We start from the raw sequence: 17,528 nt of genomic DNA on the forward strand, positions 1-17,528 counted from the left end.
ATTGAGCCCAAAGTTTCTGTTGCTCAGTGAGACAGTTATTAAATGAATTTTGCCCCGTTTTACAACCTTTCTTGCTACAGTTGTTAAATGAACACTGCAGTTCTTAACTTAGTAACATGGTTGTTAAGTGAATCATGTTTCCATTGATTTTGCTTGTCAGAAGGTTGCCAAAGCTGATCATTTGACCCCGGGACACTGCAACCGTCATAAATAGGAGTCAGTTGCCAAGCGTCCCAATTTTGACCACGTGACCCTGGGGATGCTGCAATAGTTGTGTGAAGAACGGTCCTAAGTCACTTTTTTCAGTGCCGTTATAACTTCTAACGGTCACTAAACGAACTGTTGTAAGTCGAGGATGACCTGTACAAGAGAAAAAAACCAAGTGAACGGCATTTAGATCATGTACCATATAGTGATGACATTGATTTCCTGCTCAACCTGGTCCTTCACGTGTTCCCCCATTGCCAGTACCAGGGATCCTCACTGCCGGCCATCTCCTTCCTTCCACCTTTCCCAGGAGAGAGTCTGGGAGGTCTTTGCATAGTAAGGAAACACTTAGGAAGCATAGTTGATCTTGGTGACTGGTTGCCAAGAAGCAAAAAAAAAAAGTCACGAAGAGTTAGACAGCCTGAAAGACAGGAGAAACTAACTTTAGAAAGTGTATTTATTTAATTTTTACCCTACCTTTATTATTTTATAAGTAAGACTGTTAAGTATACTCCTTCCTCCTATTTTTCTCACAACAACCACCCTGTGAGGTTGGGTTAGGCTGAGAGAGGGACTGGTCCAAAGTCACCCAGTTGGCTTTCACGCCTAAGGCGAGACTAGAACTCACCACCTCTTGATTTCTAGGCCAGCACCTTAACCACTTGACTAGACCAAACAGGATCTGTTTTGTGCTGTAAGTGTACTTTTCCCCATGAAGCTGTTTGCAGGACTGGCCCAAAAATAAAAACACGAGACTGAGAGCACCTGAAAGCCATAAGGCCTAGACCCTGACAAATATGAGTTAGCAGTGAGTTTCAAAAGCTAGATTTCAGGGAGCTGCTTCTTGGGCCTCTGAAGGATTATCTAAGTAGGACAGCAACTGCTTTTTGCTATCTTTTTCTGCCCACCCATGGGCCCTCTGAAATCTGCATGCACTTATAAATGAATCTTAGCCCTTTAATTTTTTTAACAAAAAGGCTACTATTGCCCCTTCCAGTTGAGGAGCAGACTTGATGTGTGCTCTTTTCTAGCTTGCTATGACTTCACTTGGCTGTGGGTCCTGCACAAGTTCTAAAGCAAAGCAACTTCCCAACCAATCCTCCTCCACCAACCCCCTCCCCACGCCTGTATTTAAGAGGAAGGGGGAGCTCCGGCCCCAGCCAGCAACCATTTCCTGTTGCTCTGCAATCTTAATGCAAACCAGACCCCAACTCTGAGCCTCGTCTGCGTTTCCTTTTGCAGTCGGGAGGAGGTAGACACAGGAGGCGGACACAACCTGGGAGTTTCTGGGCTTCCTGGCTGTCCCAAAGGCCCTGGATCATTCTCCTCCTAACACCCAGGTAAGCAGCATAGGAGTGGGCTCCTTTCCCTTCCCTTCCTTTCTGTTTTTCCTTCGATATTCTTCTCTTTTCTCCCCCTCCCCTCACTAAAAGAAAAGCAAGAATGTCTTTCTGTGTTTGGCCACTCATGGAATGATCTGATGTCCCCCTCGGCCAGCTTTATAGGAATTCCCAGTTCCAGGATCTCTTAATGCAGGGGTGTCCAAACCGCAGCCCACAGGCCACATGCAGTACTGGACAATAGCAATAGACTTATATACCGCTTCACAGTGCTTTACAGCCCTCTCTAAGCGGTTTACAGACTCAGCATACCACCCCCAACAATCTGGGTCCTCATTTTACCGACCTCGGAAGGATGGAAGGCTGAGTCAACCTTGAGCCTGGTGAGATTCGAACTGCCAAATTGCAGGCAGCAGAAGTAGCCTGCAGTACTGCATTCTAACCACTGCACCACCACAGCTCAGCTGGTAACAAGGTCCCACAAGAAAATAAAAATAAAAAATAAAGGAAGTTTGTTATTTATATACATTAACTACATTATGTATTTTAGAGCAGTGTCCCTCAACCTTTTGGGCACCAGGGACCATTTCCGTAGAGAGAGGTTTTTCCATGGTCCAGAGGGGTCGTGGTTTTGCATGCTCCCTGCATCCCAATGGGGTTTCGCTTGTTTAAGTTTACTTTATTGTCATTGCACCTCATACAACGAAATTAAATGCCATCTTCAGTGTACATCATACATAAGAAAACTATAAAAAAAATAAAATGAAAACGCACATCCTTCACATTCTATACAATTGAATATTGCACTATACAGTAGAATTCAACATACTTACTGCTCTGGGATAGAAGCTGTTTTTCAGCCTATTTGTCCTTGTTTTTATCGTCCTGTACTGTCTGCCAGATGGCAATAGTTCAAAAAAAGGGGGCCCAGGATGAGATGGATCTTTAAGAATGTTTTCAACTTTCTTAAGACAGCGGGAGCTATAAAGCTCTTCCAAGGAGGGGAGAGGGCAACCAACCAATCATCCTCTGGGCAAAGATGTTAACCCTCTGGAGCGCTGTCCTATCTGCCACTGTGCAATTAGAAAACCATACACAGTTAAGATATTCTCTATGGTGCAGCAGTAGAAGGTCACCAGCAATTTTTCATTCAGTTGTTGTTTCTTGAGAAGTCTCAGGTAGTATAATCTCTGCTGGGCCCTTTTGACCAGGGCTGCAATGTGAGCGCCCTGGGTCAGGTCCTTTGATGATGTTTGCACGGCCCACTGGCATGCCGCAGACCAGTGGTGGTCCCCAAACTGGGGGTTGGGGACCCCCATTTTAGAGGCAGCCCAAGACAATTCCTCTTCACTCAGTGTGGTCCAGGCAAGCCAAAGGCCGGCCCAATGCATTCCAGTGGCTGCTTGGCAGAGAGCTGGGCCTCTGCTTCCCTTCTGCCCAGGGTCCCAGCTGGGAGGGTAACTTCCTGGCCACCTGTGGCATTAGGCAGGCAAGACTGGGCCATTTTTTGGCCCTTTCAGCAGGGCAGGGAGTATTGCTGAGCTACAGCTTCCCCCAAACCAGAGGAAACGTTTCATGTTCCTGTGTCCGAAGGCCTCCAGGGAGGAGAGTGAGGCCGGGGCCTGCCCAACCTCAGGAAAGCTGCTTTCCCTGCCAGAGGGAGGGAGGGTGGGTGGGCGCGTGGGGCGCATCCCCTCTTGTGCCCTCATGAGTGCTGCCCCTTTGGGAGGCCGGGTGCAGCTGAAGGGCCAAGATGCCTGCCTGCCTTCCCATCCCTTCCTTGGAGGGCGTCCTTAACCAGGGCAACTGGATGGAGAAGCGGCGCTTGTCCTGGGAAGCCAGAGCTGCCCTTTGGCCTAGTTCAGCCTGCCAGCCGCCTTCCTCCGCCCCCGCTGCCCATCAGCGCTCCAGGCCGGGGTTGCGGGGCGCCCTCCCGCCTCAAGGCCGAGAAAGGCCGCTTGCTGGAGCCGCCGCTGACCTGCCCGCCGCCGCCCCGCATTTCTGCTGTTTCGGCCACGGCCGGGAGACTCCTGGGAAAAGCCGGCGGATCCGGCTGCCTCTGCCCAGCCGAGGGCGGCTTGCTCAGGGAAGAGGCTGGGGAGAGGGAGGCCAAAGCCGGTCCCCCCAGGCGGCCTCCCCGCTTGCTTGGAGTCACGGACGCCTGACGGAAAGCCTCCGGGCCGCTCGGGGATGCGCCCTTGGCGGCAACCTTCCCGAAAGGCTGGGGCGCAGGCTGAAGACGGGGCAGGTCCTGAGGCCGCCTTTCCTGAGCTGAAGCCGCTCGCCGGACGGCGCCCACGGGGCTTCCCCAATTTGGGCGTAAGGGGAAGGGGCGGCCGGGGCGGGCTGGGCTCGCTCTCGGTGGGCAGGACGGCGCTTCCCTGGCCCTCTGGCAACCGCCCCGGAGGCCGTCCCAGCGGAAAGACGGGCGGGCTCCTGTCCGTCCTGCTAATCCCGCTGCAAGGGGCTCTGGGGCGGCGGCGGGAGCGTCCCTTCCCCCGGCCGCCCCGCCTGTCCCGCTCGCTTCCCGCCCCCCGGCTGGCCCCGCGCGCGTCTCCGCCGAAAGGAGCGCCCCTTTCCACTCCCGCCGGGCGGTCGGCCAGCTCGGCTCGGCTCCTCAGCTCCGGCCGGATCCTCCCGCGGGCCCTGCCTCCCCTGCCGCGATGGGGAGCCGACGGCCGCAGCCTTGAAGGCAACAGGTAAGCCGCAGCTGCCGTTCCTGGCGAAGCTGGACGCGCCTTCGAGGAGCCGCCGCCGCTTCCCCGCCTCGGCTGCCCTGGCGGCGGACGTGGCGAGAGGGCTTTGTCGACGACCGCCGGATGAGCTCGCTTTCCGGATCAGCCCGGGGGCCTGCGCGAGGCTTCGCCTTCGGGCCGCGGCGGTTCGTGGGTGGCCACAACCTGGCGGGGGAGGCAGGCAGCGGAGGTCAGTCGAGCACGAGGCCGGCGACTCCTGGCCGCCACTCTGCGCGAGTTCAGAGGTTGCCTCGCTCCTTCATGTTGCCGGCCCCGACTCAACCTCCCCGTTGACCCCAACGGAGCCCCTTTAGCCGGAGCCTCTCTGGGGGAAGCGCCTTTCCTCCCTTGCCCCGAGCCAGGGCAGGGGGCAATTATGGGGCCGCGTCCCCGCAGGCTGCCCGAGGAGCGCCAGGAGGGGGGCGTCACCTGGCGGCTCACCAGCCCCCGCCGCCCCGCCTGCACTGGGCGCTGCCCGGCCGCGGATGTCCCGCCAAGGAGCCGCGGCGGGAGAGGAAGGGCTGGAGGCGCTCCGTGCCGCTCGCTCCCTCCTTCGCCGCGTTGAGGCCCGGCGTGTTTCTTGGCAGGGGGCGGCGGGGGGGTCGCCATGTTCTCCTGAGCACTTCTAAGAGTTGTAGCGTCTCCAGCTTCGCTCCCGAGGGTTTCTCCCGCCCGCCCGGGCTGGTCAGCAGCCCGTCCTAGCCGAGGCCCAGCAGCCTCGCGGCGCAGGAGGAGCCGCGCTCTGTTGGGCGGGAGGCTGTGGCACTGCTGGGGCTCCCCCGGGCCCTGGAAAGAAGCAGCCCGGGACCCCTTTAAAGCGGCTTACTCAACAACCTCCCGTGCCTCTTCTGGAGGGGCTTTGTCATCGGCGCCCATTGCAGCTCTCCAGATGGTGAGGAAGCAAATTCCTGTGTAGATGGAAGGCAGCCAAAACTGATCCATCCACCCCAAAGAATCGAAAGTGCCAACGCATATTTGGCCATATGCAGGGCATTTGTTCTCCAGATGTTAAATTTAATAGATGAACAGAGTTGGAAGGGACCTTGTAGGTCATCTAGTCCAACCCCACCCCAAGCAGGAGACCCTACACCATTTCTGACCAATGGCTGCCCAGTCTTTTCTTGAAAGTCTCAAGTGATGAAGCTCCCACAACTTCCGAAGGCAACTTCTGTTCCATGGGTTGATTGTTCTCACTGCCAGACCTTGTGCCCAGGTCACACCCCTTGGGTGTTCGTGAGAGGAAGCCCCCCCCCATGCATCTTCTCTGCCCACTTACCTGCGGGCAGCCTCTGGCAAGGAGAGGCGGGGGAGCTGGGTGCTTCCCTGAGTCAACCGGTTTCTCCCCAAAGGGAAGCTGCCTCTCTTTGGTCCCAGGGCAGGGAAGTCCTCTGACCTTTGCCATCTGAACAATGCCGCATAATGAAGTCCCCTCGCAAGAACTGCCCGGCTGGTTCCAAAGCAGTGAAGAAGTCAAGGGTAGCACATGGAGTTGCCACAGGCAGTTGTCTTTCCTAGAGTTCGGAGGACCCTTGAGTCCAGTGCCAGCTCTCCACAGGAGCCCCAACTCAAGCTTCCCAAAGAGATGGCTGCCTGGCTCCATCATCACTACACAGCCAGAAAAGGGAAGCTCATTCTTTTCACCCTCAAAGTGCACTCCCTATTAAGAACCACTTCAGTTGACATGGGGCTTCCTGTTCTGTAGCTTAATTTTATTATTTTTCTTGTGCCCTTTGAAAAATTGAGGACAACCTTTATGCTTCTGTGTTACAACATTTTCAAATACTTATATGCTATCTCTTCTCCCTTAAAACTTCCTAGTTCCTTCAGGTTTATTTTCTCATAGAATGTAACTTTCCAGTTTCTTGAAAATCTGATTCCCAATTATCTTAATTGTTCTTTGAATTTGTCTGAATCCTTTTTAAAGTGTAATGTCTACAATTGGACATAATACTGGATCCCTCCCTTATCCTGGCTATAATATACAAGATTAGATATTAGATACAATACCTAATATACAAGATTGGGTAATTTGGAAAGTGTATTAAATTTGATAGCCATATTTGCCCCTTTTTGCAGCTAAATCACACAATTCAGCCTTATTCAGTTTGTAATAAACTATTTCTCCAATTTTTTCCCAAGTATTGTTCCCAAGCCAAGTATCTCTGTTCAACACTTTTGTATTTGATGTTACCTAATAATGTCTTGTCTCTGTTAAATATATTATTTTTCAGTTTGACAAAGGAAGCTTTTACTGTGGGTTTTTTTTTGGGTGGGGGTTGCTTTTGAGTCTGTTGATTACTTGGACTAATCTCTGCAGTTCTCTTGACAAAAGTTTTTCAGGAGTGGTTTGCCTTTGCTTCTTCATCCCAGGACTGAGAGAGAGTGACTGGCCCAGGGTCGCCCAGCTGACTCCATGGCTAATGTTGGAACTCTGGTTTCTAGCCTGGTGCTTAACCACTGTACCACCTGGCTCTCCTTACTGTGTTAGCAGAGAGCATTTGGCCATCTTCAATGAGCAGATGCTACAACAATTCTCTTCTATTGGATTGCTCTCTATGGATGCCTTTGATGTAGAACAGTGTTTCTCAACCTTGGTAGCTTGAAGATGGGTGGACTTCACCTCCCCCCCCCAGTGCTGCTGGCGGGGGGATTCTGGGAGTTGAAGTCCACCCATCTTCAAGCTTCCAAGGTTGAGAAACACTGGTGTAGAAGATGCTCTTTCTTGGCTCACATCTTCACGAAGCTTCTCGTGCCACCAACATTCTGCTCTATTTATTCCCCCTGGCTGGAGTAGTTTGCAATTGTGTTTTTAATACTGTATGGCCTTTTTAGGAACTTTTCTACTCATTTTCCCATCACCTTCTTCTTTCTGCTTATAATTGCTTTGAGTTCATTAAAACTGCAAGTCCAAAGTATAGGAGGTTTGACTACGCTCAGCTAGTTTTCTATAAGAATGAGTATTCCTGCTGTTTTCTACCAGCTCCTAACTCTTCCCCATTGGTTAATATCAGTTGAAGGGCAGCTGATCTCCCACCCTTTGAGGGATGGAGTTGTCAGGGAGTTAAGACAGGAATTTTCTGGAAGGATTAAGTTGCAGAGTTTGCCTTCCGTTGTTATTCCTTCCTTCTTCTTTGACAGATCTACAATTAACTTTTGAATGGTATCATTCACATGTTTTGGGGTTTTTTTGACACGAGGTAATATATCTGGGGCATACTTTAATTTTAACTAATTTCACCACTATGTTTGACTGAGGCATTCCTTAGATTTCTGGAGATAAGAATATTTATAATATAAAGTGCAATCTCCCCCCCCCCCATTTTATTGTTTCTGTTCCCTTTTGACCGAGTTATGCTGCTCACTTGCTATAATCTAATCATTGGAATCATCCTGCCAAATTTGTTACACCTATCAAATATGTTTTTCTTCCTGGAATGAAAATTCCCTATCCTCTCAGTATTACTGTGGAGATTACAGCCATAACCCTTGTTACTCAATCATATTCCTCATCATTGTTTTCCGCTGAGTGTCCTAAGAGTTCAGTTACTGTCTTTCTCCTGCAGTGCACACACATCCTTATACAAAGGTCTTCTATGTTTACATCTCCAGCCCTGACAGAGGTAGTTTGAACCCCCCTGATAACTTGTAGCATAGATCCACAGATCATCTGGGGTATAGTCCATCTTAATGAGAAGAGAAGAGAAGCTGGAAAGGACTTTGGAGGTCTTCTAGTCTGACACCCTGCTCAAGCAGGAGAACATTTCAACTTACACCTGTACACCTGTATTTATACAAGTCCATCCTCCCCAAACTGAACTTGTAGCATTTTTTCTTTCTTGTCCTCTTCTCTGGAGTGGAAGGATGGAGAAAATGTTTTGAACCAGGTCCCAAAGCCCATGATGTAGTTGTCACTGCAGCAACATTTGTTCCCACCAAGGAACAGGAAGGGGGCATACCTTCAGTGGAAGTGAGAAATCTTGGAAGTTGTTCTGTAAGTGTCCTTGACATGTACCCAAGAGACCCGGCCTGGGTGGCAGCAGGATGATGTTGTTCGTCCATTGTTTTTGAAGAGGACCTTGACATCTAGTGGGTTGTGGGCTGTCCACACTGTGTCCGCAGATGGCTGGTAAGGCCTATATGGACACAATGTTCTGCCACATGTGCAGGCAGCAGGAACAGAAGCCTCAACACCCAGTCAGTTGTTCTTCCTCTGAGATGGAGCCATTCCTGGACATTGATGGGAAGCCCTAGGAGGCGTGGGATATACGGTAGAAGAAAAGGGAAAGCCTCCGCTTTTGGCCATGGTCATCAAGTCCTGGGCCAGACCCACAAAAGAGCGACTGGGCCAGCTTTGAGGATGGGAGGTGCCATTTCAGCTCTCTCTTCAGCCAGGAAGCTCCAAGAGGCTTCCTTCCTCCCTTGCCTGCTCCGTTCTGCATTTCAGCCAAAGGGAGCTAAAGCAGAGGGCAAGGGAAAAAATCCACTTCCTGTCCGATTTGGCTGCTGGCTTCGATTTACTCCTGGCCTGCCTGAAGAGGGCAGTTGGGCTGGGCGACTGTCACAGGATTTGGCAGCCTCTGCCAGGACTCCCATGACGCCTCTGCAGGGGCGGGGGCGGGGGGAAGTCAAGCTGTTCTTGCTGGTTAAAAGGACCCTGTTTTGCTGCCAGCCTGGCTTCAAAGCTCCTTTTATTTTACTTGCTTCCTTCTGAGTGCTACGGAAAAAGTGGTTGTGTGTCTCTTATTGGTCTGGTTTCTTGAAAGCAGGCAGGCAGCCTTTTCCTAGTCAGAGACTGCACTGTAGTTGGGATCCAGCCCATCCTGCCTGCCCCCACATTTCCACCTCTGAGACGGGCAGATGTGAAAGAACCACTGTGACATCACCTGAGTGTAGTGAAAAAAGCACTCGGCTTCTGTTCCGGCACCAGAGCAGGGGTGGATTTCAGCTCCCAGAATTCCTGAGCCAGCCTGGTTGTAGAGGGGCCATCGTTGTCCACCCTGCAGAGGATGCCTTCAGCCTTGCAAGAAGCCTAATATCCCTATTCTGTCCCTTCTGTGACACAAAAGCAAATACTGTACTCTACCAAAAAAATGTCACCTTTGCTGAATGCCTGATTTGACACTGCTTTGCAAATATGTGGCAGAGTGTCCCTGGGGGCTCTCCTAGGCTGCCCAGCCAACCCACCTGTAAGCATCTCAGCATTCAGAAGTCAGCTGATATGTATCCCATGACCAGCAGGTAAAACATTAACTCCAGATCTTAAGTACCTGTAAAACGTTGCACTCCACTCCAACCTACTTTTAGCCATGGAGACTCCTGGGTGACTTTGAGTCACTCACCCTTCCTCACCCCAGCCTACCTCACAGCTCATGCATTTGGGGATCAAATGAAAGACAATCGGCCTCTAAGCTCCCTTGAGCAATGGAAGGAAATGTAAGGAGCAGATTGTTTTAATTTTTAATTAATTAATAGTCAAGACAAACCAGCTAGCCAGGTGAAGGGCTTTGCAAGGTCCAGCATGATGCAAACCTTCCTCACTGCCGAAACTCCATCCTCCCCTCTCCAGGTACCATAAAGGCATCCACCATGGAGGCGGACGGTGAAGGGGAAATGGAACTCCTGAGTAGCAGCATTGCAGCCTATGCACACATCCGAGGTAGGTGGACAAATGGGGCTTGGTTGAAAGGTGTGTCTGCCACCACACCAGGTAATGTCTGAGAGTGCTTGATGGGTGCACAACGTGCTTTGTCTGGCTTGGCAGGATCTCTTGGAAGGGACTGAGCCCAATTATCTGGGAACCGGATAATTCAGGAGCCGGTTGATGCTGAAGAATTAGACAGGGTCCTTGTGGCTATAAGCTCACCTATATGGACTCAGGCCCCTCCTGGTTGATCAGGGATCCCAGGAGTGGTATGTATTTGGGTTGTGTGGTGGTTAAATGCCTCTTTGCAAGAGGATATGGTACCACCTGTCTTGAAGGATGCGATGGTGAATCCCTTCTCAAGAGGGTATCCTTCTACCCCAACAGTATGAGGTAACTTCTATCAGCCTCCAAACTTCCCTTTATAGGGAAGATCATTGAACTCAACACTCAGCTACAAAACCCTGGATGAAATTGATTATTTGGACCATGTTCAATCTGGATTCAGACCTGGATACAAAACAAACTTGTGACTCTTGTAGATGACTTTCAGGGGACTAAGATGAGACTGGTGCAACTATTCTGGCCCTCCTGGACCTTTCAGCAACTTTTGGTGCCATCAACTATGGTATCTTCCTGGACTAGCATTGGGGGGTTTGGGGTGGGAGGCAGTTTTGCAGTGATTCTCCTCTTTCCTTCCTAGCCAGGTCTAGGGCCAGACCCTTGTAACGTGAGATGCCTCGGGGCTTGAGTCTTTTCTGAGCTTTCCTCTTTAAATCTAAACCGCTGGGGAGGTCATCCAATGGCATGGGCTTATACATCCACCTCTCTCCAGGCAGGTGATGCTGTGCAGTGCTAACCGAATACCTGGAGGCAGTAAAGGCCTAGATGGGGAGAAATTGGTTTCTGCTCAATCAGTTGAAGTGCCTTTCACCCCTTCCCCAGCCCGGGTGATATGTCATCTTTGACTCTGGATGGGTTCTATTCCCCTGGACTGAATCCCGTCTCCTGCTCCAGAAGCAGGTGGCAGCTGTGCCTAAGTGGGCTTTGCACAGATTGAAGCGTTGCTAAAGCCTTGGTCACCCCCTGCTTGGATTACTGCAGTTTGTACTGTTTTTCAAGAGACCTTGGAAAATTTCACTTCTTCATCAATTTATGGGCCATAGCTGCTTCAAGTGCAAAGATTGTAGGGCCTGTTGCTTTGCTTTTCTGGTTTTTAAAATGAACTTACCTCTTGTTGTTTTAAGCATTGGTGGTTTTGAGGCTTTTTTTCTTATTGTTCTCTTTGAAGTCCTTCCAGGAGGGAGAAATGGTGGAGATAGTCAGGTTCAATCCCTTTAGTCTAGCTAGCCTGTCCATATCATTTTCTGCGTAAATTGCCATTCCCTCCTTGCAGCCTGCTTGAAGAGCAGCATAGAAAGAATAGAAGACATTCCCCCAAGGAGCAGATGTGCAACTAGAGATCAGAGCAGCTTCCTGTGCCCCAGAATGTTGATTTCTGTAGACCACAAGCTGGGAAGGATCCGCCCAGTGAGCCCCCACCCTCTCCGTCTCCTCCCCCCATCCCAGGCCGCCATTTCTGACCTGCTCCTCTTTGTCTTGCCTAGAGAACCTGGAGAGTGTGGGCCTCTACTTTGTGCTGGGTGTCTGCTTTGGTCTGGTGCTGACACTCTGCCTGCTGGTCATTCATATCTCATGGCACCCTCAAGCCTTTCCCCCCAAGCGCCGAAAGAGCCTGCAGGACTTGAGTGAGGGTGAGGAAGAGGAAGAGGAGGAGGAGGAGGAGGAAGAGGAAGAAGACACAACCGACCACACCCTTTCTCTCCCCCCCTTAGCCATGACAGAGCTGCCCCTGGTATCCCCCAGCACCCCAGATGGAACCCTCACAATCAACGTCTTTGCTTCGGCTGAGGAACTGGAGCGTGCCCAGCGTCTGGAGGAGCGCGAGAGGATCCTCAGAGAAATTTGGCGTAATGGGCAACCGGACATTCTAGGGACTGGGACTGGGACCGGGACCATCGGGAGAGTCCACTACTATTGACCAACCTCTTCAGTTCATGCCTAAACTGAGTAGGCAACTGTCCTGCACTCCTTGAGGCACTGCGACAGTCACGGACCTTGAACTAAGAGGGATAATAGCGGATGGGAGAGGAGAGGTCTTCCCCAGAGTCAGAGTGACTCTGACTGGGAGCACCACACATAGGCAGTGGGAGCTTCCAGGATCAGTTGGGCAGAACTATGTCAGGGATACTAAGGGGATCACTCCCAGGTACCTGCTTCTCTGACCCTGTGGGGTGGGGAGGAAGGGAGTCTATCAGAAGTTGTATTCAACAGGTTCTGACCAGTTCTGGAGAACCGGTACAGGAAATTTTGAGTAGTTCGGAGAACTGGTAAATACCACCTCTGACTGGCCCTGCCCCCATCTATTCTCTGCCTCCCGAATCCCAGCTGATCGGGAGGAAATGGGGATTTTGCAGTAACCTTCCTCTGGAGTGGGGTGGGAATGGAGATTTTACAGTATCCTTCCCCTACCATGCCCACCAAGCCACGCCCACAGAACCAGTAGTAAACAAATTTGAAACCCACCACTGGAGTCTATCATGGTTCTGGAAAGTTCTTACGGCAACCCCTGATGGATCTGGAAGGGAGAAGGCTTGAGGAACTTTGGGCCCACTTGGTGGAAGGATACAAGACCTTCGGGGGTTGAAACCTCCAACCGCTGAAGAAGCTGGGTTCAGTACGAGCAGCCCAGCCCAATCTTAGCTGAGCTGCTTGCCCAGTGCTGGCACTGTGCCCAGGGATGTCCTCTGCACCTCCTCTCTCCCTCCAGCTGGTGGGCAGGCTCTCCTCTCAACTAGCCAAGCCATAGGAAATCCCACCACCACTACCAAACAATTCCTTATCTGAAGTACTGTATTTTATCTCAGGCTACCCTCCTACAACATGGTGACTCCTGGAATTTTCTCTGCGGTGGAATTTCTTGTTTTCTAAAAAGGGGTTCAGCAGAGGGACAGGCAGAGATGGGCTGCAGGGGTTCCGGTGCCCAGGCATTTTGTTCTATTAGTTCCTCACTGCCTACAGGGGTTAACTCAGTGTTTCTCAACCTTGGTAGCTTGAAGATGGGTGGACTTCAACTCCCAGAATCCCCCAGCCAGCGCTGCTGGGTGGGGGATTCTGGGAGTTGAAGTCCACCCATCTTCAAGCTACCAAGGTTGAGAAACACTGGGTTAACTGATTGGTAGCAAATATTCCATTTAGTGTGTAAAACTTTGCCTTATCTTTTATAAAACAGAATTATTTCAGTGCAGTAGTACTTGTGGTGCTCAGCATTCAATCCCTTAGGCTGGTTGTGGGTGTCATTCTTCAAAAATGCCCCAGTGCCGGGGGGGGGTGGGGGTGGGGGGAGAGCGAGCCACCAGTTTTGTATTGCTTGGAAAGAATTGCATAGATTCCTTCCAAGGGTCCTTTTATAGTACAACTTCATTTGGATCACGTGCCAGTCCAGCCACCTTCCCCCGCCCTCCTTCCGTGGAGGACACTGATACTTTCCTGAGAAGTTTTGGTTCTTCACGTCCCAGGCTCTCAAGGAGAGGGGGGGAAATGCATGGACCACCCCTTACAGAGCCCTCTTAGTTTGTGAGAAGCGAGCTGTTCCCACACTTGGTTTCCCCCTCATAACCTTCCAGAGATTCCCTGGTCTTCACCTTGGGGGGGTGGACAGATGCTGACCCTCCTTCCCTGCTTTTCCAGCAGGGAGTAGATGGCTTTGTCCTATAGCTAGAGGGGATTGTGATTAAACCAGGCGTGCACACACACACACACAAGAAAGAGATGCAGTTCATGCAAACAAGTAGCTGTAAAAAAAGTTAATTTTGGAATTCAGGAAATCAGTTAATTTTGTCATCCGAGACAAAGCAGATCCTGGACTCTGGTTGCTGAGGGGGTGGGAGGGGGTGTCATTGCTCCCGGGATGAAGGAACTCCTCCACGCACTCCCTTTCCTCCTGGCTGCCTCCCCGCTCCCTCTCCCTAGAGAGGAGTGGTAAAAATAGCCTTTCCGCTCAGTCCTGTTGTAATTTGAACCAGATGTTTGCCAGATGTTTTCCTGCAAAGCGATTTCCTGCAAAAACAGTTCAGGAGGCTGTTTGGAGTGCTAGAGAAGGGGAAGGAGAAACAGCAGCCCTTCTCAGTTTGGCAGGGAAGAAACAGAAGTCTTTTCCTCTGAGGGGGGGCAGGAAGGTAGCCCTCTCCTTCCCCACCTATAAAGCTTCAGTTTTGCCATCTGTATTTTACGCTTAATGTGCAGCCAACTCTGATTTGTTTCACTTCAAGGAAACAAACTGCTTGTCTCCGTCTGTGGAGAAGCCCTTGGAACCTCCCCCCACCCCCGCATTCTTTTCCAGATGCCTTTGGTGCAAAGCATTCCTTCGGTTGCTTGGATTTAACCAACCTAGGATCGTGACTGGGCGATGCCCACAAAATGATAAAATGATGGTGTGTGAGAGATGAAGGCTTAAATGGGACATTGGTTGTCTTGGTTGAGCTGGGATTTGAAAGGCCACAAGGCCCATAATCAGAAAATACAAGACTTGCGAGAGGATTTGGAGATCATTTAGTCCAACCCCTGTCTATTGCAGGATTCCAGCACTGAAGTCTCCCTGACAATGTCCATCCAGCTTCATGTTTCCTAGCCAAATGCAGGACTTTCCATCTGTCTCTGTTAAAATCGATCTTGAAGATTGTGGTCTGATGTTCTTATAAAAGTTGATGCTGCCCCTCTGGTCATCTGCAGATTTGATTACCGGATTGTCTTAAATCCTCCCCCACGTCCTCTTCCTTTTCTCTGGAGGATGCCTTCCCCATGGAGACATCCCAGCTCTTCTTTAAGCTTATCAAAACACTCCTGTTGCACCAGAAGTTGGATGTGAACTTCTGGCACAGCAAAAAGTTGACATCGTTTCTTATACAGGTAGTCTTCAACTTACGACCACAATCAAGAAATTCGTTAAATGATTTTTGGCCCATTTTACAACTTTTCTTGCCACATTTGTTAAGGGACTCACTGCAGTTGTTAAGTTAGTCACCCGGTTGTTAAGTGAATCTGGCTTTCCCATTGATTTTTCTTGTCAGAAAGTTGCAAAAGGTCACAAAAGGGAATCATCACATGACCCCGGGACATGCAACCGTCATAAATATGAATCACTTGTCAAGCATCTGAATGTAAATCATATGATGCTGCAAAGTGTGAAAAATGGTTACTTTTTCCACTGGTGTTGTAACTTCAAAAAGTCACTAAATCAGTGTTTCTCAACCTTGGTAACTTGATTCTGGGAGTTGAAGTCCACCCATCTTCAAGCTTCCAAGGTTGAGAAACACTGCACTAAATGAACTGCTGATAAGTCGAGAAGTACCTGTATTAAACTCTTGCAGTCCAATTCCAAGCAGTTAATTCCCCCACCCCAACAGAAATTTGTGTTCCTCCTTTAATGTTGTTTTTTCGCATAGGAGCCAGAGGACTGAGTGGCTAGTTTAATTAGTAGCCTAATTCATGCAGTTAGTCCTTCTGAACCATAAACTCTGGATTACAAAGAACCCATGATGCTGTGCCCAAAGCAAAGCACACTGCATTCATTACATCTTAGCAGGGCTCTCCACCTACTGGCATGGTCCAAAGGCCTTCCTGCCAGTGCTCCCAGATGGACAAAATCTTGGTGTCTCATTTGAGAGGTGGAGGACTAAAAGGGAACATTTTTTGCCCAGGGGAATTCTTGCCTACTCTTTCCCAATTTCGACCAATGCTAACCACTCACTCTGCATGTTTTGCAAGTTGTCCCCCCACATTCTTTGGAACCCCAAGGGAGAGAATTGCGGGCAGCCAGCCTGTTGCAGCTCATGAGCAGAACAGAAAGAAGCATCTCTGGTACTGGGCATGACGTGGCAATCTGCATGTTGCATGGAGGACAGGTAGCCAACTATTTTAAGAAACCATGATGGCTTATGACAGAAGGGCACTGTTTTATTGATAAACGAGAGCTGGGAAAACCAGGAGTCTCATGCAGCTGAATGGCTAGAAACCTAACAAATATATGGTGGTGTTTGGGGTCATCGGATTTCTTGGCTGTCACTCAAGACAGGTAAATAGCCAGGAGCAGGATCATAACCATGTGACTGATCTCAGGGTCTGGACTCACCTGCCGCTCAGCCTCTGCCCATGTACAGAACGCTAGTAAAGGACAGGCTCCTCCCAGCAAGAAAAGCCAGACTAATGTAGGACTCGGGCTGGACCAGAGCTCCGCCATCTGCGACATAGAACAGGAAAAGAGAAGTCGGAATGGATGTCACCCCCAGCCCAAGCAGGACAAACCCCAGCTGGAGAGGCAGGCATGTTGGGCAGCTTTGCCATCCACAGGGCTGGTCCTGGGGAGTAGCCACGGAGGGCCCGCAGCCCCAGACAGCCGAAGATTGGGAGACTGGAGAAAAAGAACGGCATGGGTGCCCCCTGCTGCTGGAAGCCAGAAGCACAGGCCATATGGCAGTGTTTCTCAACCTTGGAAGCTTGAAGATGGGTGGACTTCAACTCAAGAGCCTTGGTAGTACAGTGGTCTAAAGCATCCTGTTATTAACACAGCTGCCTGCAATTACTGCAGGTTGGAATCTTACCAAGCTCAAGGTTGACTCAGCCTTCCATCCTTTCTAAGGTAGGTTAAATGAGGACCCAGTTTGTGGGGGCAATAAGCTGACTTTGTATAAATATACAAAAGAATGAAGGCTATTGCTTAGCGCATTGTAAGCCGCCCTGAGTCTCCGGAGAAGGGCAGCATATAAACCAAATTAAAAAAAAAAAAAAAACTCCCAGAATCCCCCAGCCAGTGCTCTTGCGCCCCCCCCTCCAAGAGCCTCAGTGACTTTAACTAGATCCACTTCCCCGCTCTTCATTTCTTAATCATGGTCTGACACTTTAGGGGACACCCTCTCTACCTGGAAACAAATCCCCAAATATGTGTCTCCAAATTCCAATGGAAATGGATATAGTTTGCTGCGTCAGGAAGCTTTCTGACACATCCAATTCTATTCTCCTAAAGAAATGCAGTTATCGTACTTTCCCTAAGCCGGTGCTTCTCAACCCTGGCAACTTGAAGAGGTATGGACCCCAGCTCCCAGAATCCCCAGCCAATTCCTAATTCTGGGAGTTGAAATCCATGCCTCTTCAAGTTGCCAAGGTTGAGAAACACCGGCCTAAGCCAATAATCAGGCAAAACCCCCCAAAACCCTTGCGTTGCAGGTCAGGTGTTTTTCTCAGCATTAATGCACATTTTTCAGAAGTCTGCCATGGCTCCCTTCTGTATTGTCTGCACACTGGATTACACCTATCAGGGATGAGTCTGCTCTTGGCCACTCAACCAGAGAATTGCAGGAGACGCTCAACACTCTGCTTGGCAAGAATGGTCCAAGAATCCTGGTATGCCACGTCTTTGGGTATCAGTCCTGCTGCCCACACCCCCTCCCCATTGTGGAAAGCACCTCATAAATGCAAGCAAGGAAAGAGATGCAGCAGGGGAAATTTTGCTACACTGAAGAGTTTGTGGAGCCAGTATCAAGATAGGTG

General features: G+C 50.3%; 1 protein-coding gene across 2 annotated transcripts; it reads left to right on the plus strand.

Moving 5' to 3' along the window:
- Positions 1 to 1,336: 1,336 nt before the first annotated feature.
- EVA1B (eva-1 homolog B) lies at positions 1,337 to 13,230 on the plus strand. 2 transcript variants are annotated; one of them, XM_034413299.3, is made up of 3 exons: positions 1,337 to 1,547; positions 9,849 to 9,938; positions 11,531 to 13,230. In XM_034413299.3, the coding sequence occupies exons 2-3, from the start codon at positions 9,869 to 9,871 to the stop codon at positions 11,962 to 11,964; spliced, it is 504 nt and encodes a 167-aa protein (XP_034269190.1). In that variant the 5' UTR covers positions 1,337 to 1,547; positions 9,849 to 9,868; the 3' UTR covers positions 11,965 to 13,230. The 2 variants fall into 2 exon arrangements, with proteins under 2 accessions (XP_034269190.1, XP_034269189.1); XM_034413298.3 differs by lacking the exon at positions 1,337 to 1,547 and adding an exon at positions 3,877 to 4,246.
- Positions 13,231 to 17,528: the final 4,298 nt, after the last annotated feature.

Source organism: Pantherophis guttatus, chromosome 10, assembly GCF_059756535.1.
Source record: "Pantherophis guttatus breed Tessera chromosome 10, ASM5975653v1, whole genome shotgun sequence".
In the NCBI taxonomy this organism is placed as follows: domain Eukaryota; kingdom Metazoa; phylum Chordata; class Lepidosauria; order Squamata; family Colubridae; genus Pantherophis; species Pantherophis guttatus.

Excerpts from the sequence above, each read along its gene's own strand:
- EVA1B (XM_034413299.3), top strand. The coding sequence starts at position 9,869 with ATGGAGGCGGACGGTGAAGGGGAAATGGAACTCCTGAGTAGCAGCATT. Across the intron at positions 9,939-11,530 it reads AGCCTATGCACACATCCGAG|AGAACCTGGAGAGTGTGGGC; the intron begins GTAGGTGGACAA and ends TGTCTTGCCTAG.